This window comes from Diplotaxodon limnothrissa, linkage group LG4 (assembly GCF_057381915.1).
Source record: "Diplotaxodon limnothrissa isolate DT_005_m linkage group LG4, D_limnothrissa_male_GT1.1, whole genome shotgun sequence".
NCBI lineage: Eukaryota > Metazoa > Chordata > Actinopteri > Cichliformes > Cichlidae > Diplotaxodon > Diplotaxodon limnothrissa.
Genome location: NC_140599.1, coordinates 14,284,563 through 14,307,323, shown reverse-complemented (window position 1 = coordinate 14,307,323; position 22,761 = coordinate 14,284,563). Strand labels below are relative to the sequence as shown.

The 22,761-nt window shown below is 53.0% G+C and overlaps 1 protein-coding gene across 1 annotated transcript in view; it reads right to left on the bottom strand.

The window, feature by feature from the left end:
* Positions 1-22,761, bottom strand: part of LOC146633445 (uncharacterized) — a 62,081-nt gene that overhangs the window by 22,801 nt on the left and 16,519 nt on the right. Inside the window, exons 11-13 of the mRNA XM_085351855.1 lie at positions 21,589-22,117; positions 20,668-20,796; positions 655-2,721 (exon numbers count right to left, since the gene is read on the bottom strand). Of these exons, the coding sequence (XP_085207981.1) occupies positions 655-2,721; positions 20,668-20,796; positions 21,589-22,117 (2,725 nt within the window). The remainder of the gene's footprint in view (positions 1-654; positions 2,722-20,667; positions 20,797-21,588; positions 22,118-22,761) is intronic.

Sequence of the window (22,761 nt, the reverse complement as noted above, 5' to 3'; positions counted from 1 at the left end):
TTGTGGTTGGAGCAGCTGTTGTTGTGGTTGGAGCAGCAGTTGTGGTTGTTGATGCCACCGTTGTTGTGGTTGGAGCAGCTGTCGTTGTAGTTTGAGCAGCCGTCGTTGGGGTTGGTTCACCTGTTGTCGTTGTTGGAGTAGCAGTTGTTGTGGGTAGAGCAGCAGTTGTGGTTGTTGGTTCCACCGTTGCTGTCGTTGGACCAGCTGTGGTTGGACCAGCTGTGGTTGTGGTTGGAGCAGCTGTTGTCGTTGTTGGAGCAGCAGTTGTGGTTGTTGGTGCCACCGTTGTTGTTGTTGGAGCAGCCGTTGTTGTGGTTGGAGCAGCTGTGGTTGTGGTTGGAGCAGCTGTTGTCGTTGTTGGAGCAGCAGTTGTGGTTGTTGGTGCCACCGTTGTTGTCGTTGGAGCAGCTGTCGTTGTGGTTGGAGCAGCTGTGGTTGTGGTTGGTGCACCTGTTGTGGTTGTTGCAGCAGCTGTTGTTGTGGTTGGAGCAGCAGTTGTGGTTGTTGGTTCCACCGTTGCTGTCGTTGGACCAGCTGTGGTTGGAGCAGCTGTGGTTGTGGTTGGAGCAGCTGTTGTGGTTGTTGATGCGACCGTTGTTGTGGTTGGAGCAGCTGTCGTTGTGGTTGGAGCAGCTGTGGTTGTGGTTGGTGCACCTGTTGTCGTTCTTGGAGTAGCAGTTGTTGTGGTTGGAGCAGCTGTGGTTGTTGTTGGAGCAGATGTTGTCGTTGTTGGAGCAGCAGTTGTGGTTGTTGGTGCCACCGTTGTTGTCGTTGGAGCAGCTGTCGTTGTGGTTGGAGCAGCTGTGGTTGTGGTTGGTGCACCTGTTGTCGTTGTTGCAGCAGCTGTTGTTGTGGTTGGAGCAGATGTTGTTGTGGTTGGAGCAGCTGTTGTCGTGGTTGGAGCAGCTGTTGTCGTGGTTGGAGCAGCAGTTGTGGTTGTTGATGCCACCGTTGTTGTGGTTGGAGCAGCTGTCGTTGTAGTTTGAGCAGCCGTCGTTGGGGTTGGTTCACCTGTTGTCGTTGTTGGAGTAGCAGTTGTTGTGGGTAGAGCAGCAGTTGTGGTTGTTGGTTCCACCATTGCTGTCGTTGGACCAGCTGTGGTTGGACCAGCTGTGGTTGTGGTTGGAGCAGCTGTTGTCGTTGTTGGAGCAGCAGTTGTGGTTGTTGATGCGACCGTTGTTGTGGTTGTTGTCGTGGTTGGAGCAGCTGTTGTCGTGGTTGGAGCAGCTGTTGTCGTGGTTGGAGCAGCAGTTGTGGTTGTTGATGCCACCGTTGTTGTGGTTGGAGCAGCTGTCGTTGTAGTTTGAGCAGCCGTCGTTGGGGTTGGTTCACCTGTTGTCGTTGTTGGAGTAGCAGTTGTTGTGGGTAGAGCAGCAGTTGTGGTTGTTGGTTCCACCGTTGCTGTCGTTGGACCAGCTGTGGTTGGACCAGCTGTGGTTGTGGTTGGAGCAGCTGTTGTCGTTGTTGGAGCAGCAGTTGTGGTTGTTGATGCGACCGTTGTTGTGGTTGGAGCAGCTGTCGTTGTGGTTGGAGCAGCTGTGGTTGTGGTTGGTGCACCTGTTGTCGTTCTTGGAGTAGCAGTTGTTGTGGTTGGAGCAGCTGTGGTTGTTGTTGGAGCAGATGTTGTCGTTGTTGGAGCAGCAGTTGTGGTTGTTGGTGCCACCGTTGTTGTCGTTGGAGCAGCTGTCGTTGTGGTTGGAGCAGCTGTGGTTGTGGTTGGTGCACCTGTTGTCGTTGTTGCAGCAGCTGTTGTTGTGGTTGTAGCAGATGTTGTTGTGGTTGGAGCAGCTGTTGTCGTGGTTGGAGCAGCTGTTGTCGTGGTTGGAGCAGCAGTTGTGGTTGTTGATGCCACCGTTGTTGTGGTTGGAGCAGCTGTCGTTGTAGTTTGAGCAGCCGTCGTTGGGGTTGGTTCACCTGTTGTCGTTGTTGGAGTAGCAGTTGTTGTGGGTAGAGCAGCAGTTGTGGTTGTTGGTTCCACCGTTGCTGTCGTTGGACCAGCTGTGGTTGGACCAGCAGTTGTCGTGGTTGGAGCAGCTGTTGTCGTGGTTGGAGCAGCAGTTGTGGTTGTTGATGCCTCCGTTGTTGTGGTTGGAGCTGCTGTCGTTGTGGTTGGAGCAGCTGTCGTTGTGGTTGGTGCACCTGTTGTCGTTCTTGGAGTAGCAGTTGTTGTGGTTGGAGCAGCTGTGGTTGTTGTTGGAGCAGATGTTGTCGTTGTTGGAGCAGCAGTTGTGGTTGTTGGTGCCACCGTTGTTGTCGTTGGAGCAGCTGTCGTTGTGGTTGGAGCAGCTGTGGTTGTGGTTGGTGCACCTGTTGTCGTTGTTACAGCAGCTGTTGTTGTGGTTGGAGCAGATGTTGTTGTGGTTGGAGCAGCTGTTGTCGTGGTTGGAGCAGCTGTTGTCGTGGTTGGAGCAGCAGTTGTGGTTGTTGATGCCACCGTTGTTGTGGTTGGAGCAGCTGTCGTTGTAGTTTGAGCAGCCGTCGTTGGGGTTGGTTCACCTGTTGTCGTTGTTGGAGTAGCAGTTGTTGTGGGTAGAGCAGCAGTTGTGGTTGTTGGTTCCACCGTTGCTGTCGTTGGACCAGCTGTGGTTGGACCAGCAGTTGTCGTGGTTGGAGCAGCTGTTGTCGTGGTTGGAGCAGCAGTTGTGGTTGTTGATGCCTCCGTTGTTGTGGTTGGAGCTGCTGTCGTTGTAGTTTGAGCAGCCATCGTTGGGGTTGGTTCACCTGTTGTCGTTGTTGGAGTAGCAGTTGTTGTGGGTAGAGCAGCTGTTGTTGTGGTTGGAGCAGCTGTTGTGGTTGTTGATGCCATCGTTGTTGTGGTTGGAGCAGCTGTCGTTGTGGTTGGAGCAGCTGTTGTGGTTGTTGGTTCCACCGTTGTTGTGGTTGGAGCAGCTGTGGTTGTGGTTGGTGCACCTGGTGTTGTTGTTGGAGCAGCAGCTGTGGTTGGACCAGCTGTGGTTGTGGTTGGAGCAGCAGTTGTCGTGGTTGGAGCAGCAGTTGTGGTTGTTGATGCCACCGTTGTTGTGGTTGGAGCAGCTGTCGTTGTGGTTGGAGCAGCTGTGGTTGTGGTTGGTGCACCTGTTGTCGTTGTTGGAGTAGCAGTTGTTGTGGTTGGAGCAGCAGTTGTGGTTGTTGATGCCACCGTTGTTGTGGTTGGAGCAGCTGTTGTCGTGGTTGGAGCAGCTGTTGTCGTGGATGGAGCAGCAGTTGTGGTTGTTGATGCCACCGTTGTTGTGGTTGGAGCAGCTGTTGTTGTGGTTGGAGCAGATGTTGTCGTTGTTGGAGCAGCAGTTGTGGTTGTTGGTGCCACCGTTGTTGTTGTTGGAGCAGCCGTTGTTGTGGTTGGAGCAGCTGTGGTTGTGGTTGGTGCACCTGTTGTCGTTGTTGGAGTAGCAGTTGTTGTGGTTGGAGCAGCAGTTGTGGTTGTTGATGCCACCGTTGTTGTGGTTGGAGCAGCTGTTGTCGTGGTTGGAGCAGCTGTTGTCGTGGATGGAGCAGCAGTTGTGGTTGTTGATGCCACCGTTGTTGTGATTGGAGCAGCTGTTGTTGTGGTTGGAGCAGATGTTGTCGTTGTTGGAGCAGCAGTTGTGGTTGTTGGTGCCACCGTTGTTGTTGTTGGAGCAGCCGTTGTTGTGGTTGGAGCAGCTGTGGTTGTGGTTGGAGCAGCTGTTGTCGTTGTTGGAGCAGCAGTTGTGGTTGTTGGTGCCACCGTTGTTGTCGTTGGAGCAGCTGTCGTTGTGGTTGGAGCAGCTGTGGTTGTGGTTGGTGCACCTGTTGTCGTTGTTGCAGCAGCTGTTGTTGTGGTTGGAGCAGCAGTTGTGGTTGTTGGTTCCACCGTTGCTGTCGTTGGACCAGCTGTGGTTGGACCAGCTGTGGTTGTGGTTGGAGCAGCTGTTGTGGTTGTTGATGCGACCGTTGTTGTGGTTGGAGCAGCTGTCGTTGTGGTTGGAGCAGCTGTGGTTGTGGTTGGTGCACCTGTTGTCGTTCTTGGAGTAGCAGTTGTTGTGGTTGGAGCAGCCGTGGTTGTTGTTGGAGCAGATGTTGTCGTTGTTGGAGCAGCAGTTGTGGTTGTTGGTGCCACCGTTGTTGTGGTTGTAGCAGCTGTCATTGTGGTTGGAGCAGCTGTCGTTGTGGTTGGTGCACCTGTTGTCGTTCTTGGAGTAGCAGTTGTTGTGGTTGGAGCAGCTGTGGTTGTTGTTGGAGCAGATGTTGTCGTTGTTGGAGCAGCAGTTGTGGTTGTTGGTGCCACCGTTGTTGTCGTTGGAGCAGCTGTCGTTGTGGTTGGAGCAGCTGTGGTTGTGGTTGGTGCACCTGTTGTCGTTGTTACAGCAGCTGTTGTTGTGGTTGGAGCAGATGTTGTTGTGGTTGGAGCAGCTGTTGTCGTGGTTGGAGCAGCTGTTGTCGTGGTTGGAGCAGCAGTTGTGGTTGTTGATGCCACCGTTGTTGTGGTTGGAGCAGCTGTCGTTGTAGTTTGAGCAGCCGTCGTTGGGGTTGGTTCACCTGTTGTCGTTGTTGGAGTAGCAGTTGTTGTGGGTAGAGCAGCAGTTGTGGTTGTTGGTTCCACCGTTGCTGTCGTTGGACCAGCTGTGGTTGGACCAGCAGTTGTCGTGGTTGGAGCAGCTGTTGTCGTGGTTGGAGCAGCAGTTGTGGTTGTTGATGCCTCCGTTGTTGTGGTTGGAGCTGCTGTCGTTGTAGTTTGAGCAGCCATCGTTGGGGTTGGTTCACCTGTTGTCGTTGTTGGAGTAGCAGTTGTTGTGGGTAGAGCAGCTGTTGTTGTGGTTGGAGCAGCTGTTGTGGTTGTTGATGCCATCGTTGTTGTGGTTGGAGCAGCTGTCGTTGTGGTTGGAGCAGCTGTTGTGGTTGTTGGTTCCACCGTTGTTGTGGTTGGAGCAGCTGTGGTTGTGGTTGGTGCACCTGGTGTTGTTGTTGGAGCAGCAGCTGTGGTTGGACCAGCTGTGGTTGTGGTTGGAGCAGCTGTTGTCGTTGTTGGAGCAGCAGTTGTGGTTGTTGATGCCACCGTTGTTGTGGTTGGAGCAGCTGTCGTTGTGGTTGGAGCAGCTGTGGTTGTGGTTGGTGCACCTGTTGTCGTTCTTGGAGTAGCAGTTGTTGTGGTTGGAGCAGCTGTGGTTGTTGTTGGAGCAGATGTTGTCGTTGTTGGAGCAGTAGTTGTGGTTGTTGGTGCCACCGTTGTTGTGGTTGGAGCAGCTGTTGTCGTGGTTGGAGCAGCAGTTGTGGTTGTTGATGCCACCGTTGTTGTGGTTGGAGCAGCTGTCGTTGTAGTTTGAGCAGCCGTCGTTGGGGTTGGTTCACCTGTTGTCGTTGTTGGAGTAGCAGTTGTTGTGGGTAGAGCAGCAGTTGTGGTTGTTGGTTCCACCGTTGCTGTCGTTGGACCAGCTGTGGTTGGACCAGCTGTGGTTGTGGTTGGAGCAGCTGTTGTCGTTGTTGGAGCAGCAGTTGTGGTTGTTGATGCGACCGTTGTTGTGGTTGTTGTCGTGGTTGGAGCAGCTGTTGTCGTGGTTGGAGCAGCTGTTGTCGTGTTTGGAGCAGCAGTTGTGGTTGTTGATGCCACCGTTGTTGTGGTTGGAGCAGCTGTCGTTGTAGTTTGAGCAGCCGTCGTTGGGGTTGGTTCACCTGTTGTCGTGGTTGGAGCAGCTGTTGTCGTTGTTGGAGCAGCAGTTGTGGTTGTTGGTGCCACCGTTGTTGTTGTTGGAGCAGCTGTTGTTGTGGTTGGAGCAGCTGTGGTTGTGGTTGGAGCAGCTGTTGTCGTTGTTGGAGCAGCAGTTGTGGTTGTTGGTGCCACCGTTGTTGTCGTTGGAGCAGCTGTCGTTGTGGTTGGAGCAGCTGTGGTTGTGGTTGGTGCACCTGTTGTCGTTGTTACAGCAGCTGTTGTTGTGGTTGGAGCAGCTGTTGTCGTGGTTGGAGCAGCTGTTGTCGTGGTTGGAGCAGCAGTTGTGGTTGTTGATGCCACCGTTGTTGTGGTTGGAGCAGCTGTCGTTGTAGTTTGAGCAGCCGTCGTTGGGGTTGGTTCACCTGTTGTCGTTGTTGGAGTAGCAGTTGTTGTGGGTAGAGCAGCAGTTGTGGTTGTTGGTTCCACCGTTGCTGTCGTTGGACCAGCTGTGGTTGGACCAGCAGTTGTCGTGGTTGGAGCAGCTGTTGTCGTGGTTGGAGCAGCAGTTGTGGTTGTTGATGCCTCCGTTGTTGTGGTTGGAGCTGCTGTCGTTGTAGTTTGAGCAGCCATCGTTGGGGTTGGTTCACCTGTTGTCGTTGTTGGAGTAGCAGTTGTTGTGGGTAGAGCAGCTGTTGTTGTGGTTGGAGCAGCTGTTGTGGTTGTTGATGCCATCGTTGTTGTGGTTGGAGCAGCTGTCGTTGTGGTTGGAGCAGCTGTTGTGGTTGTTGGTTCCACCGTTGTTGTGGTTGGAGCAGCTGTCGTTGTGGTTGGAGCAGCTGTGGTTGTGGTTGGTGCACCTGTTGTCGTTCTTGGAGTAGCAGTTGTTGTGGTTGGAGCAGCCGTGGTTGTTGTTGGAGCAGATGTTGTCGTTGTTGGAGCAGCAGTTGTGGTTGTTGGTGCCACCGTTGTTGTCGTTGGAGCAGCTGTCGTTGTGGTTGGAGCAGCTGTTGTCGTGGTTGGAGCAGCAGTTGTGGTTGTTGATGCCACCGTTGTCGTGGATGGAGCAGCAGTTGTGGTTGTTGATGCCACCGTGGTTGTGGTTGGAGCAGCTGTCGTTGTGGTTGGAGCAGTTGTTGTTGTTGGTTGTACAACTGTTGTTATGGTTGGAGCAGCTGTTGTCGTGGTTGGAGCAGCTGTTGTCGAGGTTGGAGCAACTGTTGTTATTGTTGGAGCAGCTGTTGTTGTGGTTGGAGCAGCTGTTGTCGTGGTTGGAGCAGCAGTTGTTGTGGGTAGAGCAGCTGTTGTCGTGGTTGGAGCAGCTGTTGTGGTTGGAGCAGCTGTCGTTGTGGTTGGAGCAGCTGTTGTGGTTGTTGGTTCCACCGTTGTTGTGGTTGGAGCAGCTGTGGTTGTGGTTGGTGCACCTGGTGTTGTTGTTGGAGCAGCAGCTGTGGTTGTGGTTGGAGCAGCAGTTGTCGTGGTTGGAGCAGCAGTTGTGGTTGTTGATGCCACCGTTGTTGTGGTTGGAGCAGCTGTCGTTGTAGTTTGAGCAGCCGTCGTTGGGGTTGGTTCACCTGTTGTCGTTGTTGGAGTAGCAGTTGTTGTGGGTAGAGCAGCAGTTATTTTTGTTGGTTCCACCGTTGCTGTCGTTGGACCAGCTGTGGTTGGACCAGCTGTGGTTGTGGTTGGAGCAGCTGTTGTCGTTGTTGGAGCAGCAGTTGTGGTTGTTGATGCGACCGTTGTTGTGGTTGGAGCAGCTGTCGTTGTGGTTGGAGCAGCTGTGGTTGTGGTTGGTGCACCTGTTGTCGTTCTTGGAGTAGCAGTTGTTGTGGTTGGAGCAGCTGTGGTTGTTGTTGGAGCAGATGTTGTCGTTGTTGGAGCAGCAGATGTGGTTGTTGGTGCCACCGTTGTTGTGGTTGGAGCAGGTGTTGTTGTGGTTGGAGCAGTTGTTGTTGTGGTTGGAGCAGCTGTGGTCGTGGTTGGAGCAGCAGTTGTGGTTGTTGATGCCATCGTTGTTGTGGTTGGAGCAGCTGTCGTTGTAGTTTGAGCAGCCGTCGTTGGGGTTGGTTCACCTGTTGTCGTTGTTGGAGTAGCAGTTGTTGTGGGTAGAGCAGCAGTTGTGGTTGTTGGTTCCACCGTTGCTGTCGTTGGACCAGCTGTGGTTGGACCAGCTGTGGTTGTGGTTGGAGCAGCTGTTGTCGTTGTTGGAGCAGCAGTTGTGGTTGTTGATGCGACCGTTGTTGTGGTTGGAGCAGCTGTCGTTGTGGTTGGAGTAGCAGTTGTTGTGGTTGGAGCAGCTGTGGTTGTTGTTGGAGCAGATGTTGTCGTTGTTGGAGCAGCAGATGTGGTTGTTGGTGCCACCGTTGTTGTGGTTGGAGCAGCTGTCGTTGTGGTTGGAGCAGCTGTGGTTGTGGTTGGTGCACCTGTTGTCGTTCTTGGAGTAGCAGTTGTTGTGGTTGGAGCAGCTGTGGTTGTTGTTGGAGCAGATGTTGTCGTTGTTGGAGCAGCAGATGTGGTTGTTGGTGCCACCGTTGTTGTGGTTGGAGCAGCTGTTGTTGTGGTTGGAGCAGCTGTTGTCGTGGTTGGAGCAGCTGTTGTTGTGGTTGGAGCAGCTGTTGTCGTGGTTGGAGCAGCTGTTGTTGTGGTTGGAGCAGCTGTTGTCGTGGTTGGAGCAGCTGTTGTCGTGGTTGGAGCAACTGTTGTTGTTGTTGGAGCAGCTGTTGTCGTGGTTGGAGCAGCTGTCGTTGTAGTTGGAGCAGCCGTCGTTGGGGTTGGTTCACCTGTTGTCGTTGTTGGAGTAGCAGTTGTTGTGGGTAGAGCAGCAGTTGTGGTTGTTGGTTCCACCGTTGCTGTCGTTGGACCAGCTGTGGTTGGACCAGCTGTGGTTGTGGTTGGAGCAGCTGTTGTCGTTGTTGGAGCAGCAGTTGTGGTTGTTGATGCGACCGTTGTTGTGGTTGGAGCAGCTGTCGTTGTGGTTGGAGCAGCTGTGGTTGTGGTTGGTGCACCTGTTGTCGTTCTTGGAGTAGCAGTTGTTGTGGTTGGAGCAGCTGTGGTTGTTGTTGGAGCAGATGTTGTCGTTGTTGGAGCAGTAGTTGTGGTTGTTGGTGCCACCGTTGTTGTCGTTGGAGCAGCTGTCGTTGTGGTTGGAGCAGCTGTGGTTGTGGTTGGTGCACCTGTTGTCGTTGTTGCAGCAGCTGTTGTTGTGGTTGGAGCAGATGTTGTTGTGGTTGGAGCAGCTGTTGTCGTGGTTGGAGCAGCTGTTGTCGTGGTTGGAGCAGCAGTTGTGGTTGTTGATGCCACCGTTGTCGTGGATGGAGCAGCAGTTGTGGTTGTTGATGCCACCATGGTTGTGGTTGGAGCAGCTGTTGCCGTGGTTGGAGCAGCAGTTGTGGTTGTTGATGCCACCGTTGTCGTGGATGGAGCAGCAGTTGTGGTTGTTGATGCCACCGTGGTTGTGGTTGGAGCAGCTGTCGTTGTGGTTGGAGCAGTTGTTGTTGTTGGTTGTACAACTGTTGTTATGGTTGGAGCAGCTGTTGTTGTTGGTTGTACAACTGTTGTTATGGTTGGAGCAGCTGTTGTTGTGGTTGGAGCAGCTGTTGTCGTGGTTGGAGCAGCAGTTGTGGTTGTTGATGACACCGTTGTAGTGGTTGGAGCAGTTGTTGTTGTGGTTGGAGCAGCTGTTGTCGTGGTTGGAGCAGCTGTTGTTGTGGTTGGAGCAGCGGTGGTTGTGGTTGGAGCAGTTGTTGTTGTTGGTTGCACAGCTGTGGTTGTGGTTGGAGCAGTTGTTGTTGTTGGATGTACAACTGTTGTTATGGTTGGAGCAGATGTTGTTGTGGTTGGAGCAGCTGTTGTCGTGGTTGGAGCAGCTGTTGTCGTGGTTGGAGCAACTGTTGTTGTTGTTGGAGCAGCTGTTGTTGTGGTTGGAGCAGATGTTGTCGTTGTTGGAGCAGCAGATGTGGTTGTTGGTGCCACCGTTGTTGTGGTTGGAGCAGGTGTTGTTGTGGTTGGAGCAGATGTTGTCGTTGTTGGAGCAGCAGATGTGGTTGTTGGTGCCACCGTTGTTGTGGTTGGAGCAGGTGTTGTTGTGGTTGGAGCAGTTGTTGTTGTGGTTGGAGCAGCTGTTGTTGTGGTTGGAGCAGCTGTTGTCGTGGTTGGAGCAGCAGTTGTGGTTGTTGATGCCACCGTTGTTGTGGTTGGAGCAGCTGTCGTTGTAGTTTGAGCAGCCGTCGTTGGGGTTGGTTCACCTGTTGTCGTTGTTGGAGTAGCAGTTGTTGTGGGTAGAGCAGCAGTTGTGGTTGTTGGTTCCACCGTTGCTGTCGTTGGACCAGCTGTGGTTGGACCACCTGTGGTTGTGGTTGGAGCAGCTGTTGTCGTTGTTGGAGCAGCAGTTGTGGTTGTTGATGCGACCGTTGTTGTGGTTGGAGCAGCTGTCGTTGTGGTTGGAGTAGCAGTTGTTGTGGTTGGAGCAGCTGTGGTTGTTGTTGGAGCAGATGTTGTCGTTGTTGGAGCAGCAGATGTGGTTGTTGGTGCCACCGTTGTTGTGGTTGGAGCAGCTGTCGTTGTGGTTGGAGCAGCTGTGGTTGTGGTTGGTGCACCTGTTGTCGTTCTTGGAGTAGCAGTTGTTGTGGTTGGAGCAGCTGTTGTCGTTGTTGGAGCAGCTGTTGTCGTGGTTGGAGCAGCTGTCGTTGTAGTTGGAGCAGCCGTCGTTGGGGTTGGTTCACCTGTTGTCGTTGTTGGAGTAGCAGTTGTTGTGGGTAGAGCAGCAGTTGTGGTTGTTGGTTCCACCGTTGCTGTCGTTGGACCAGCTGTGGTTGGACCAGCTGTGGTTGTGGTTGGAGCAGCTGTTGTCGTTGTTGGAGCAGCAGTTGTGGTTGTTGATGCGACCGTTGTTGTGGTTGGAGCAGCTGTCGTTGTGGTTGGAGCAGCTGTGGTTGTGGTTGGTGCACCTGTTGTCGTTCTTGGAGTAGCAGTTGTTGTGGTTGGAGCAGCTGTGGTTGTTGTTGGAGCAGATGTTGTCGTTGTTGGAGCAGTAGTTGTGGTTGTTGGTGCCACCGTTGTTGTCGTTGGAGCAGCTGTCGTTGTGGTTGGAGCAGCTGTGGTTGTGGTTGGTGCACCTGTTGTCGTTGTTGCAGCAGCTGTTGTTGTGGTTGGAGCAGATGTTGTTGTGGTTGGAGCAGCTGTTGTCGTGGTTGGAGCAGCTGTTGTCGTGGTTGGAGCAGCAGTTGTGGTTGTTGATGCCACCGTTGTCGTGGATGGAGCAGCAGTTGTGGTTGTTGATGCCACCATGGTTGTGGTTGGAGCAGCTGTTGTCGTGGTTGGAGCAGCAGTTGTGGTTGTTGATGCCACCGTTTTCGTGGATGGAGCAGCAGTTGTGGTTGTTGATGCCACCGTGGTTGTGGTTGGAGCAGCTGTCGTTGTGGTTGGAGCAGTTGTTGTTGTTGGTTGTACAACTGTTGTTATGGTTGGAGCAGCTGTTGTCGTGGTTGGAGCAGCTGTTGTCGAGGTTGGAGCAACTGTTGTTGTTGTTGGAGCAGCTGTTGTTGTGGTTGGAGCAGCTGTTGTCGTGGTTGGAGCAGCAGTTGTGGTTGTTGATGACACCGTTGTAGTGGTTGGAGCAGTTGTTGTTGTGGTTGGAGCAGCTGTTGTCGTGGTTGGAGCAGCTGTTGTTGTGGTTGGACCAGCGGTGGTTGTGGTTGGAGCAGTTGTTGTTGTTGGTTGCACAGCTGTGGTTGTGGTTGGAGCAGTTGTTGTTGTTGGATGTACAACTGTTGTTATGGTTGGAGCAGATGTTGTTGTGGATGGAGCAGCTGTTGTCGTGGTTGGAGCAGCTGTTGTCGTGGTTGGAGCAACTGTTGAAGTTGTTGGAGCAGCTGTTGTTGTGGTTGGAGCAGCTGTTGTCGTGGTTGGAGCAGCAGTTGTTGTGGGTAGAGCAGCTGTTGTTGTGGTTGGAGCAGCTGTTGTGGTTGTTGATGCCACCGTTGTGGTTGGAGCAGCTGTCGTTGTGGTTGGAGCAGCTGTTGTGGTTGTTGGTTCCACCGTTGTTGTGGTTGGAGCAGCTGTGGTTGTGGTTGGTGCACCTGGTGTTGTTGTTGGAGCAGCAGCTGTGGTTGGACCAGCTGTGGTTGTGGTTGGAGCAGCAGTTGTCGTGGTTGGAGCAGCAGTTGTGGTTGTTGATGCGACCGTTGTTGTGGTTGGAGCAGCTGTCGTTGTAGTTTGAGCAGCCGTCGTTGGGGTTGGTTCACCTGTTGTCGTTGTTGGAGTAGCAGTTGTTGTGGGTAGAGCAGCAGTTGTTTTTGTTGGTTCCACCGTTGCTGTCGTTGGACCAGCTGTGGTTGGAGCAGCTGTGGTTGTGGTTGGAGCAGCTGTTGTCGTTGTTGGAGCAGCAGTTGTGGTTGTTGATGCGACCGTTGTTGTGGTTGGAGCAGCTGTCGTTGTGGTTGGAGCAGCTGTGGTTGTGGTTGGTGCACCTGTTGTCGTTCTTGGAGTAGCAGTTGTTGTGGTTGGAGCAGTTGTTGTTGTTGGTTGTACAACTGTTGTTATGGTTGGAGCAGCTGTTGTCGTGGTTGGAGCAGCTGTTGTCGAGGTTGGAGCAACTGTTGTTGTTGTTGGAGCAGCTGTTGTTGTGGTTGGAGCAGCTGTTGTCGTGGTTGGAGCAGCAGTTGTGGTTGTTGATGACACCGTTGTAGTGGTTGGAGCAGTTGTTGTTGTGGTTGGAGCAGCTGTTGTCGTGGTTGGAGCAGCTGTTGTTGTGGTTGGACCAGCGGTGGTTGTGGTTGGAGCAGTTGTTGTTGTTGGTTGCACAGCTGTGGTTGTGGTTGGAGCAGTTGTTGTTGTTGGATGTACAACTGTTGTTATGGTTGGAGCAGATGTTGTTGTGGATGGAGCAGCTGTTGTCGTGGTTGGAGCAGCTGTTGTCGTGGTTGGAGCAACTGTTGAAGTTGTTGGAGCAGCTGTTGTTGTGGTTGGAGCAGCTGTTGTCGTGGTTGGAGCAGCAGTTGTTGTGGGTAGAGCAGCTGTTGTTGTGGTTGGAGCAGCTGTTGTGGTTGTTGATGCCACCGTTGTGGTTGGAGCAGCTGTCGTTGTGGTTGGAGCAGCTGTTGTGGTTGTTGGTTCCACCGTTGTTGTGGTTGGAGCAGCTGTGGTTGTGGTTGGTGCACCTGGTGTTGTTGTTGGAGCAGCAGCTGTGGTTGGACCAGCTGTGGTTGTGGTTGGAGCAGCAGTTGTCGTGGTTGGAGCAGCAGTTGTGGTTGTTGATGCGACCGTTGTTGTGGTTGGAGCAGCTGTCGTTGTAGTTTGAGCAGCCGTCGTTGGGGTTGGTTCACCTGTTGTCGTTGTTGGAGTAGCAGTTGTTGTGGGTAGAGCAGCAGTTGTTTTTGTTGGTTCCACCGTTGCTGTCGTTGGACCAGCTGTGGTTGGAGCAGCTGTGGTTGTGGTTGGAGCAGCTGTTGTCGTTGTTGGAGCAGCAGTTGTGGTTGTTGATGCGACCGTTGTTGTGGTTGGAGCAGCTGTCGTTGTGGTTGGAGCAGCTGTGGTTGTGGTTGGTGCACCTGTTGTCGTTCTTGGAGTAGCAGTTGTTGTGGTTGGAGCAGCTGTGGTTGTTGTTGGAGCAGATGTTGTCGTTGTTGGAGCAGCAGATGTGGTTGTTGGTGCCACCGTTGTTGTGGTTGGAGCAGCTGTTGTTGTGGTTGGAGCAGTTGTTGTTGTTGGTTGCACAGCTGTTGTTGTGGTTGGAGCAGCTGTCGTTGTGGTTGGAGCAGCTGTGGTTGTGGTTGGTGCACCTGTTGTCGTTGTTGCAGCAGCTGTTGTTGTGGTTGGAGCAGATGTTGTTGTGGTTGGAGCAGCTGTTGTCGTGGTTGGAGCAGCTGTTGTCGTGGTTGGAGCAGCAGTTGTGGTTGTTGATGCCACCGTTGTCGTGGATGGAGCAGCAGTTGTGGTTGTTGATGCCACCATGGTTGTGGTTGGAGCAGCTGTTGTCGTGGTTGGAGCAGCAGTTGTAGTTGTTGTTGCCACCGTTTTCGTGGTTGGAGCAGCTGTGGTTGTGGTTGGAGCAGTTGTTGTTGTTGTTGGTTGCACAGCTGTTGTTATGGTTGGAGCAGCTGTTGTTGTGGTTGGAGCAACTGTTGTTGTTGTTGGAGCAGCTGTTGTTGTGGTTGGAGCAGCTGTTGTCGTGGTTGGAGCAGCAGTTGTGGTTGTTGATGACACCGTTGTAGTGGTTGGAGCAGCTGTCGTTGTGGTTGGAGCAGTTGTTGTTGTTGGTTGTACAACTGTTGTTATGGTTGGAGCAGCTGTTGTCGTGGTTGGAGCAGCTGTTGTCGAGGTTGGAGCAACTGTTGTTGTTGTTGGAGCAGCTGTTGTTGTGGTTGGAGCAGCTGTTGTCGTGGTTGGAGCAGCAGTTGTGGTTGTTGATGACACCGTTGTAGTGGTTGGAGCAGTTGTTGTTGTGGTTGGAGCAGCTGTTGTCGTGGTTGGAGCAGCTGTTGTTGTGGTTGGACCAGCGGTGGTTGTGGTTGGAGCAGTTGTTGTTGTTGGTTGCACAGCTGTGGTTGTGGTTGGAGCAGTTGTTGTTGTTGGATGTACAACTGTTGTTATGGTTGGAGCAGATGTTGTTGTGGATGGAGCAGCTGTTGTCGTGGTTGGAGCAGCTGTTGTCGTGGTTGGAGCAACTGTTGAAGTTGTTGGAGCAGCTGTTGTTGTGGTTGGAGCAGCTGTTGTCGTGGTTGGAGCAGCAGTTGTTGTGGGTAGAGCAGCTGTTGTTGTGGTTGGAGCAGCTGTTGTGGTTGTTGATGCCACCGTTGTGGTTGGAGCAGCTGTCGTTGTGGTTGGAGCAGCTGTTGTGGTTGTTGGTTCCACCGTTGTTGTGGTTGGAGCAGCTGTGGTTGTGGTTGGTGCACCTGGTGTTGTTGTTGGAGCAGCAGCTGTGGTTGGACCAGCTGTGGTTGTGGTTGGAGCAGCAGTTGTCGTGGTTGGAGCAGCAGTTGTGGTTGTTGATGCGACCGTTGTTGTGGTTGGAGCAGCTGTCGTTGTAGTTTGAGCAGCCGTCGTTGGGGTTGGTTCACCTGTTGTCGTTGTTGGAGTAGCAGTTGTTGTGGGTAGAGCAGCAGTTGTTTTTGTTGGTTCCACCGTTGCTGTCGTTGGACCAGCTGTGGTTGGAGCAGCTGTGGTTGTGGTTGGAGCAGCTGTTGTCGTTGTTGGAGCAGCAGTTGTGGTTGTTGATGCGACCGTTGTTGTGGTTGGAGCAGCTGTCGTTGTGGTTGGAGCAGCTGTGGTTGTGGTTGGTGCACCTGTTGTCGTTCTTGGAGTAGCAGTTGTTGTGGTTGGAGCAGCTGTGGTTGTTGTTGGAGCAGATGTTGTCGTTGTTGGAGCAGCAGATGTGGTTGTTGGTGCCACCGTTGTTGTGGTTGGAGCAGCTGTTGTTGTGGTTGGAGCAGTTGTTGTTGTTGGTTGCACAGCTGTTGTTGTGGTTGGAGCAGCTGTCGTTGTGGTTGGAGCAGCTGTGGTTGTGGTTGGTGCACCTGTTGTCGTTGTTGCAGCAGCTGTTGTTGTGGTTGGAGCAGATGTTGTTGTGGTTGGAGCAGCTGTTGTCGTGGTTGGAGCAGCTGTTGTCGTGGTTGGAGCAGCAGTTGTGGTTGTTGATGCCACCGTTGTCGTGGATGGAGCAGCAGTTGTGGTTGTTGATGCCACCATGGTTGTGGTTGGAGCAGCTGTTGTCGTGGTTGGAGCAGCAGTTGTAGTTGTTGTTGCCACCGTTTTCGTGGTTGGAGCAGCTGTGGTTGTGGTTGGAGCAGTTGTTGTTGTTGTTGGTTGCACAGCTGTTGTTATGGTTGGAGCAGCTGTTGTTGTGGTTGGAGCAGATGTTATTGTGGTTGGAGCAGCTGTTGTCGTGGTTGGAGCAGCTGTTGTCGTGGATGGGGCAGCAGTTGTGGTTTTTGATGCCACCGTTGTTGTGGTTGGAGCAGCTGTCGTTGTGGTTGGAGCAGCTGTCGTCGTGGTTGGAGCAGCTGTGGTTGTGGTTGGAGCAGCTGTTGTCGTTGTTGGAGCAGCAGTAGTAGTTGTTGGTGCCACAGTTTTTGTTGTCGGAGAAGCTGTCGTTGTGGTTGGAGCAGCTGTTGTTGGTGGTGGTGCAGCTGTTGTTGTGGTTGGAGCAGCTGTTGTTGTTGGTTGCACAGCTGTTGTCGTTGTTGCAGCAGCTGTTGTTGTGGTTGGAGCAGATGTTGTTGTGGCTGTTGTCGTGGTTGGAGCAGCTGTTGTCGTGGTTGGAGCAGCAGTTGTCGTGGTTGGAGCAGCTGTTGTCGTGGTTGGAGCAGCAGTTGTGGTTGTTGATGCCTCCGTTGTTGTGGTTGGAGTTGCTGTCGTTGTAGTTTGAGCAGCCATCGTTGGGGTTGGTTCACCTGTTGTCGTTGTTGGAGTAGCAGTTGTCGTGGTTGGAGCAGCAGTTGTGGTTGTTGATGCCACCGTTGTCGTGGATGGAGCAGCAGTTGTGGTTGTTGATGCCACCATGGTTGTGGTTGGAGCAGCTGTCGTTGTGGTTGGAGCAGCTGTGGTTGTGGTTGGTGCACCTGTTGTCGTTCTTGGAGTAGCAGTTGTTGTGGTTGGAGCAGCTGTGGTTGTTGTTGGAGCAGATGTTGTCGTTGTTGGAGCAGTAGTTGTGGTTGTTGGTGCCACCGTTGTTGTCGTTGGAGCAGCTGTCGTTGTGGTTGGAGCAGCTGTGGTTGTGGTTGGTGCACCTGTTGTCGTTGTTGCAGCAGCTGTTGTTGTGGTTGGAGCAGATGTTGTTGTGGTTGGAGCAGCTGTTGTCGTGGTTGGAGCAGCTGTTGTCGTGGTTGGAGCAGCAGTTGTGGTTGTTGATGCCACCGTTGTCGTGGATGGAGCAGCAGTTGTGGATGTTGATGCCACCATGGTTGTGGTTGGAGCAGCTGTTGTCGTGGTTGGAGCAGCAGTTGTAGTTGTTGTTGCCACCGTTTTCGTGGTTGGAGCAGCTGTGGTTGTGGTTGGAGCAGTTGTTGTTGTTGTTGGTTGCACAGCTGTTGTTATGGTTGGAGCAGCTGTTGTTGTGGTTGGAGCAGATGTTATTGTGGTTGGAGCAGCTGTTGTCGTGGTTGGAGCAACTGTTGTCGTGGATGGTGCAGCAGTTGTGGTTGTTGATGCCACCGTTGTTGTGGTTGGAGCAGCTGTGGTTGTGGTTGGAGCAGCTGTCGTCGTGGTTGGAGCAGCTGTGGTTGTGGTTGGAGCAGCTGTTGTCGTTGTTGGAGCAGCAGTAGTAGTTGTTGGTGCCACAGTTTTTGTTGTCGGAGAAGCTGTCGTTGTGGTTGGAGCAGCTGTTGTTGGTGGTGGTGCAGCTGTTGTTGTGGTTGGAGCAGCTGTTGTTGTTGGTTGCACAGCTGTTGTCGTTGTTGCAGCAGCTGTTGTTGTGGTTGGAGCAGATGTTGTTGTGGCTGTTGTCGTGGTTGGAGCAGCTGTTGTCGTGGTTGGAGCAGCAGTTGTCGTGGTTGGAGCAGCTGTTGTCGTGGTTGGAGCAGCAGTTGTGGTTGTTGATGCCTCCGTTGTTGTGGTTGGAGTTGCTGTCGTTGTAGTTTGAGCAGCCATCGTTGGGGTTGGTTCACCTGTTGTCGTTGTTGGAGTAGCAGTTGTTGTGGGTAGAGCAGCTGTTGTTGTGGTTGGAGCAGCTGTTGTGGTTGTTGATGCCATCGTTGTTGTGGTTGGAGCAGCTGTGGTTGTGGTTGGTGCACCTGGTGTTGTTGTTGGAGCAGCAGCTGTGGTTGGACCAGCTGTGGTTGTGGTTGGAGCAGCAGTTGTCGTGGTTGGAGCAGCAGTTGTGGTTGTTGATGCCACTGTTGTTGTGGTTGGAGCAGCTGTCGTTGTAGTTTGAGCAGCCGTCGTTGGGGTTGGTTCACCTGTTGTCGTTGTTGGAGTAGCAGTTGTTGTGGGTAGAGCAGCAGTTGTGGTTGTTGGTTCCACCGTTGCTGTCGTTGGACCAGCTGTGGTTGGACCAGCTGTGGTTGTGGTTGGAGCAGCTGTTGTCGTTGTTGGAGCAGCAGTTGTGGTTGTTGATGCGACCGTTGTTGTGGTTGGAGCAGCTGTCGTTGTGGTTGGAGCAGCTGTGGTTGTGGTTGGTGCACCTGTTGTCGTTCTTGGAGTAGCAGTTGTTGTGGTTGGAGCAGCTGTGGTTGTTGTTGGAGCAGATGTTGTCGTTGTTGGAGCAGCAGATGTGGTTGTTGGTGCCACCGTTGTTGTGGTTGGAGCAGCTGTTGTTGTGGTTGGAGCAGTTGTTGTTGTTGGTTGCACAGCTGTTGTTGTGGTTGGAGCAGCTGTTGTTGTGGTTGGAGCAGCTGTTGTCGTGGTTGGAGCAGCAGTTGTGGTTGTTGATGCCACCGTTGTTGTGGTTGGAGCAGCTGTCGTTGTAGTTTGAGCAGCCGTCGTTGGGGTTGGTTCACCTGTTGTCGTTGTTGGAGTAGCAGTTGTTGTGGGTAGAGCAGCAGTTGTGGTTGTTGGTTCCACCGTTGCTGTCGTTGGACCAGCTGTGGTTGGACCAGCTGTGGTTGTGCTTGGAGCAGCTGTTGTCGTTGTTGGAGCAGCAGTTGTGGTTGTTGATGCCACCGTTGTTGTGGTTGGAGCAGCTGTCGTTGTGGTTGGAGTAGCAGTTGTTGTGGTTGGAGCAGCTGTGGTTGTTGTTGGAGCAGATGTTGTCGTTGTTGGAGCAGCAGATGTGGTTGTTGGTGCCACCGTTGTTGTGGTTGGAGCAGCTGTCGTTGTGGTTGGAGCAGCTGTGGTTGTGGTTGGTGCACCTGTTGTCGTTCTTGGAGTAGCAGTTGTTGTGGTTGGAGCAGCTGTGGTTGTTGTTGGAGCAGATGTTGTCGTTGTTGGAGCAGCAGATGTGGTTGTTGGTGCCACCGTTGTTGTGGTTGGAGCAGCTGTTGTTGTGGTTGGAGCAGCTGTTGTCGTGGTTGGAGCAGCTGTTGTCGTGGTTGGAGCAACTGTTGTTGTTGTTGGAGCAGCTGTTGTCGTGGTTGGAGCAGCTGTTGTCGTGGTTGGAGCAGCTGTTGTTGTGGTTGGAGCAGCTGTCGTTGTAGTTTGAGCAGCCGTCGTTGGGGTTGGTTCACCTGTTGTCGTTGTTGGAGTAGCAGTTGTTGTGGGTAGAGCAGCAGTTGTGGTTGTTGGTTCCACCGTTGCTGTCGTTGGACCAGCTGTGGTTGGACCAGCTGTGGTTGTGGTTGGAGCAGCTGTTGTCGTTGTTGGAGCAGCAGTTGTGGTTGTTGATGCGACCGTTGTTGTGGTTGGAGCAGCTGTCGTTGTGGTTGGAGCAGCTGTGGTTGTGGTTGGTGCACCTGTTGTCGTTGTTGCAGCAGCTGTTGTTGTGGTTGGAGCAGCTGTTGTTGTGGTTGGAGCAGCTGTCGTTGTAGTTTGAGCAGCCGTCGTTGGGGTTGGTTCACCTGTTGTCGTTGTTGGAGTAGCAGTTGTTGTGGGTAGAGCAGCAGTTGTGGTTGTTGGTTCCACCGTTGCTGTCGTTGGACCAGCTGTGGTTGGACCAGCTGTGGTTGTGGTTGGAGCAGCTGTTGTCGTTGTTGGAGCAGCAGTTGTGGTTGTTGATGCGACCGTTGTTGTGGTTGGAGCAGCTGTCGTTGTGGTTGGAGCAGCTGTGGTTGTGGTTGGTGCACCTGTTGTCGTTGTTGCAGCAGCTGTTGTTGTGGTTGGAGCAGATGTTGTTGTGGTTGGAGCAGCTGTTGTCGTGGTTGGAGCAGCAGTTGTGGTTGTTGATGCCACCGTTGTCGTGGATGGAGCAGCAGTTGTGGTTGTTGATGCCACCATGGTTGTGGTTGGAGCAGCTGTTGTCGTGGTTGGAGCAGCAGTTGTAGTTGTTGTTGCCACCGTTTTCGTGGTTGGAGCAGCTGTGGTTGTGGTTGGAGCAGTTGTTGTTGTTGTTGGTTGCACAGCTGTTGTTATGGTTGGAGCAGCTGTTGTTGTGGTTGGAGCAGATGTTATTGTGGTTGGAGCAGCTGTTGTCGTGGTTGGAGCAGCTGTTGTCGTGGATGGAGCAGCAGTTGTGGTTGTTGATGCCACCGTTGTTGTGGTTGGAGCAGCTGTCGTTGTGGTTGGAGCAGCTGTCGTCGTGGTTGGAGCAGCTGTGGTTGTGGTTGGAGCAGCTGTCGTCGTTGTTGGAGCAGCTGTGGTTGTCGTTGGAGCAGCTGTTGTCGTTGTTGGAGCAGCAGTAGTAGTTGTTGGTGCCACAGTTTTTGTTGTCGGAGAAGCTGTCGTTGTGGTTGGAGCAGCTGTTGTTGGTGGTGGTGCAGCTGTTGTTGTGGTTGGAGCAGCTGTTGTTGTTGGTTGCACAGCTGTTGTCGTTGTTGCAGCAGCTGTTGTTGTGGTTGGAGCAGATGTTGTTGTGGCTGTTGTCGTGGTTGGAGCAGCTGTTGTCGTGGTTGGAGCAGCAGTTGTCGTGGTTGGAGCAGCTGTTGTCGTGGTTGGAGCAGCAGTTGTGGTTGTTGATGCCTCCGTTGTTGTGGTTGGAGTTGCTGTCGTTGTAGTTTGAGCAGCCATCGTTGGGGTTGGTTCACCTGTTGTCGTTGTTGGAGTAGCAGTTGTTGTGGGTAGAGCAGCTGTTGTTGTGGTTGGAGCAGCTGTTGTGGTTGTTGATGCCATCGTTGTTGTGGTTGGAGCAGCTGTCGTTGTGGTTGGAGCAGCTGTTGTGGTTGTTGGTTCCACCGTTGTTGTGGTTGGAGCAGCTGTGGTTGTGGTTGGTGCACCTGGTGTTGTTGTTGGAGCAGCAGTTGTTGTGGTTAGAGCAGCAGTTGTGGTTGTTGGTTCCACCGTTGCTGTCGTTGGAGCAGCTGTGGTTTGAGCAGCTGTGGTTGTGGTTGGAGGAGCTGTTGTCGTTGTTGGAGCAGCAGTTGTGGCTGTTGATGCCACTGTGGTTGTGGTTGGAGCAGCTGTGGTTGTGGTTGGAGCAGTTGTTGTTGTTGGAGCAGCTGTTGTCATGGTTGGAGCAGCAGTTGTGGTTGTTGATGCCACTGTTGTTGTGGTTGGAGCAGCTTTCGTTGTGGTTGGAGCAGCTGTGGTTGTGGTTGGTGCACCTGGTGTTGTGGTTGGAGCAGCAGTTGTTGTGGTTAGAGCAGCAGTTGTGGTTGTGGTTTGAGGAGCTGTTGTCGTTGTTGGAGCAGCAGTTCTGGCTGTTGATGCCACTGTTGTTGTGGTTGGAGCAGCTGTGGTTGTGGTTTGAGCAGTTGTTGTTGTTTGCACAGCTGTTGTTGTGGTTGGAGCAGCTGTTGTCGTGGTTGGAGCAGCTGTTGTCGTGGTTGGAGCAGCTGTCGTTGTTGTTGGAGCAGCTGTTGTCGTGGTTGGAGCAGCTGTTGTCATGGTTGGAGCAGCTGTCGTTGTTGTTGGAGCAGCTGTAGTTGTGGTTGGTGCACCTGTTGTCGTTGTTGGAGTAGCAGTTGTTGTGGTTGGAGCAGCTGTTGTCGTGGTTGGAGCAGCTGTTGTCGTGGATGGAGCAGCTGTTGTTGGTGGTGGTGCAGCTGTGGTTGTGGTTGGAGCAGCTGTCGTCGTTGTTGGAGCAGCAGTTGTAGTTGTTGGTGCCACCGTTTTTGTTGTCGGAGCAGCTGTTGTTGGTGGTGGTGCAGCTGTTGTTGTGGTTGGAGCAGCTGTTGTCGTGGTTGGAGCAGCTGTTGTCGTGGTTGGAGCAGCTGCTGTGGTTGTTGATGCCACCATTGTAGTGGTTGGAGCAGTTGTTGTTGTGGTTGGAGCAGCTGTTGTCATGGTTGGAGCAGCTGTGGTTGTGGTTGGTGCACCTGGTGTTGTTGTTGGAGTAGCAGTTGTTGTGGTTAGAGCAGCAGTTGTGGTTGTTGTTGCCACCGTTGTTGTGGTTGAAGCAGCTGTGGTTGTGGTTCGAGCAGCTGTTGTGGTGGTTGGAGCAGATGTTGTTGTGGTTGGAGCAGATGTTGTTGTTGTTGGAGCAGCTGTTGTTGTGGTTGGAGCAGCTGTTGTTGGTGGTGGTGCAGCTGTTGATGTGGTCGGAGCAGCTGTTGTTGCAGTTGGAGAAGATGTTGTCGTGGTTGGAGCAGCTGTGGTTGTGGTTGGAGCAGCAGTTGTGGTTGTTGATGCCACCGTTGTAGTGGTTGGAGCAGTTGTTGTTGTGATTGGAGCAGCTGTTGTGGTGGTTGGAGCAGATGTTGTTGTGGTTGGAGCAGATGTTGTTGTTGTTGGAGCAGCCGTTGTCGTGGTTGGAGCAGCAGTCGTGGTTGTTGGTGCCACCGTTGTTGTGGTTGAAGAAGCTGTGGTTGTGGTTGGAGCAGCTGTTGTGGTGGTTGGAGCAGATGTTGTTGTGGTTGGAGCAGATGTTGTTGTTGTTGGAGCAGCCGTTGTCGTGGTTGGAGCAGCAGTCGTGGTTGTTGGTGCCACCGTTGTTGTGGTTGGAGCAGTTGTTGTTTTGGTTGGTGCTGCAGTGGTTGTGGTTGGAGCAGCTGTTGTCGTGGTTGGAGCAGCTGTTGTCGTGGTTGGAGCAGCTGTCGTTGTGGTTGGAGCAGTTGTTGTTGTTGGTTGCACAGCTGTTGTTATGGTTGGAGCAGCTGTTGTCGTGGTTGGAGCAGCTGTCGTTGTGGTTGGAGCAGTTGTTGTTGTTGGTTGCACAGCTGTTGTTATGGTTGGAGCAGCTGTTGTCATGGGTGGAGCAGCAGTTGTCGTGGTTGGAGCAGCTGTTGTCGTGGTTGGAGCAACTGTTGTTGTTGTTGGAGCAGCTGTTGTCGTGGTTGGAGCAGCTGTTGTTGGTGGTGGTGCAGCTGTCGTTGTGGTTGGAGCAGCTGTTGTTGTGGTTGGAGCAGATGTTGTCGTGGTTGGAGCAGCTGTTGTCGTGGTTGGAGCAGCAGTTGTGGTTGTTGATGCCATCGTTGTTGTGGTTGGAGCAGCTGTCGTTGTGGTTGGAGCAGCAGTTGTTGTGGTTGGAGCAGCAGTTGTGGTTGTTGATTCCACCGTTGTTGTGGTTGGAACAGCTGTGGTTGTGGTTGGAGCAGATGTTGTCGTTGTTGGAGCAGCAGTTGTGGTTGTTGGTGCCACCGTTGTTGTTGTTGGAGGAGCTGTCGTTGTGGTTGAAGCAGCTGTTGTTGGTGGTGGTGCAGCTGTTGTTGTGGTTAGAGCAGCTGTTGTTGTTGGTTGCACAGCTGTTGTTGTGGTTG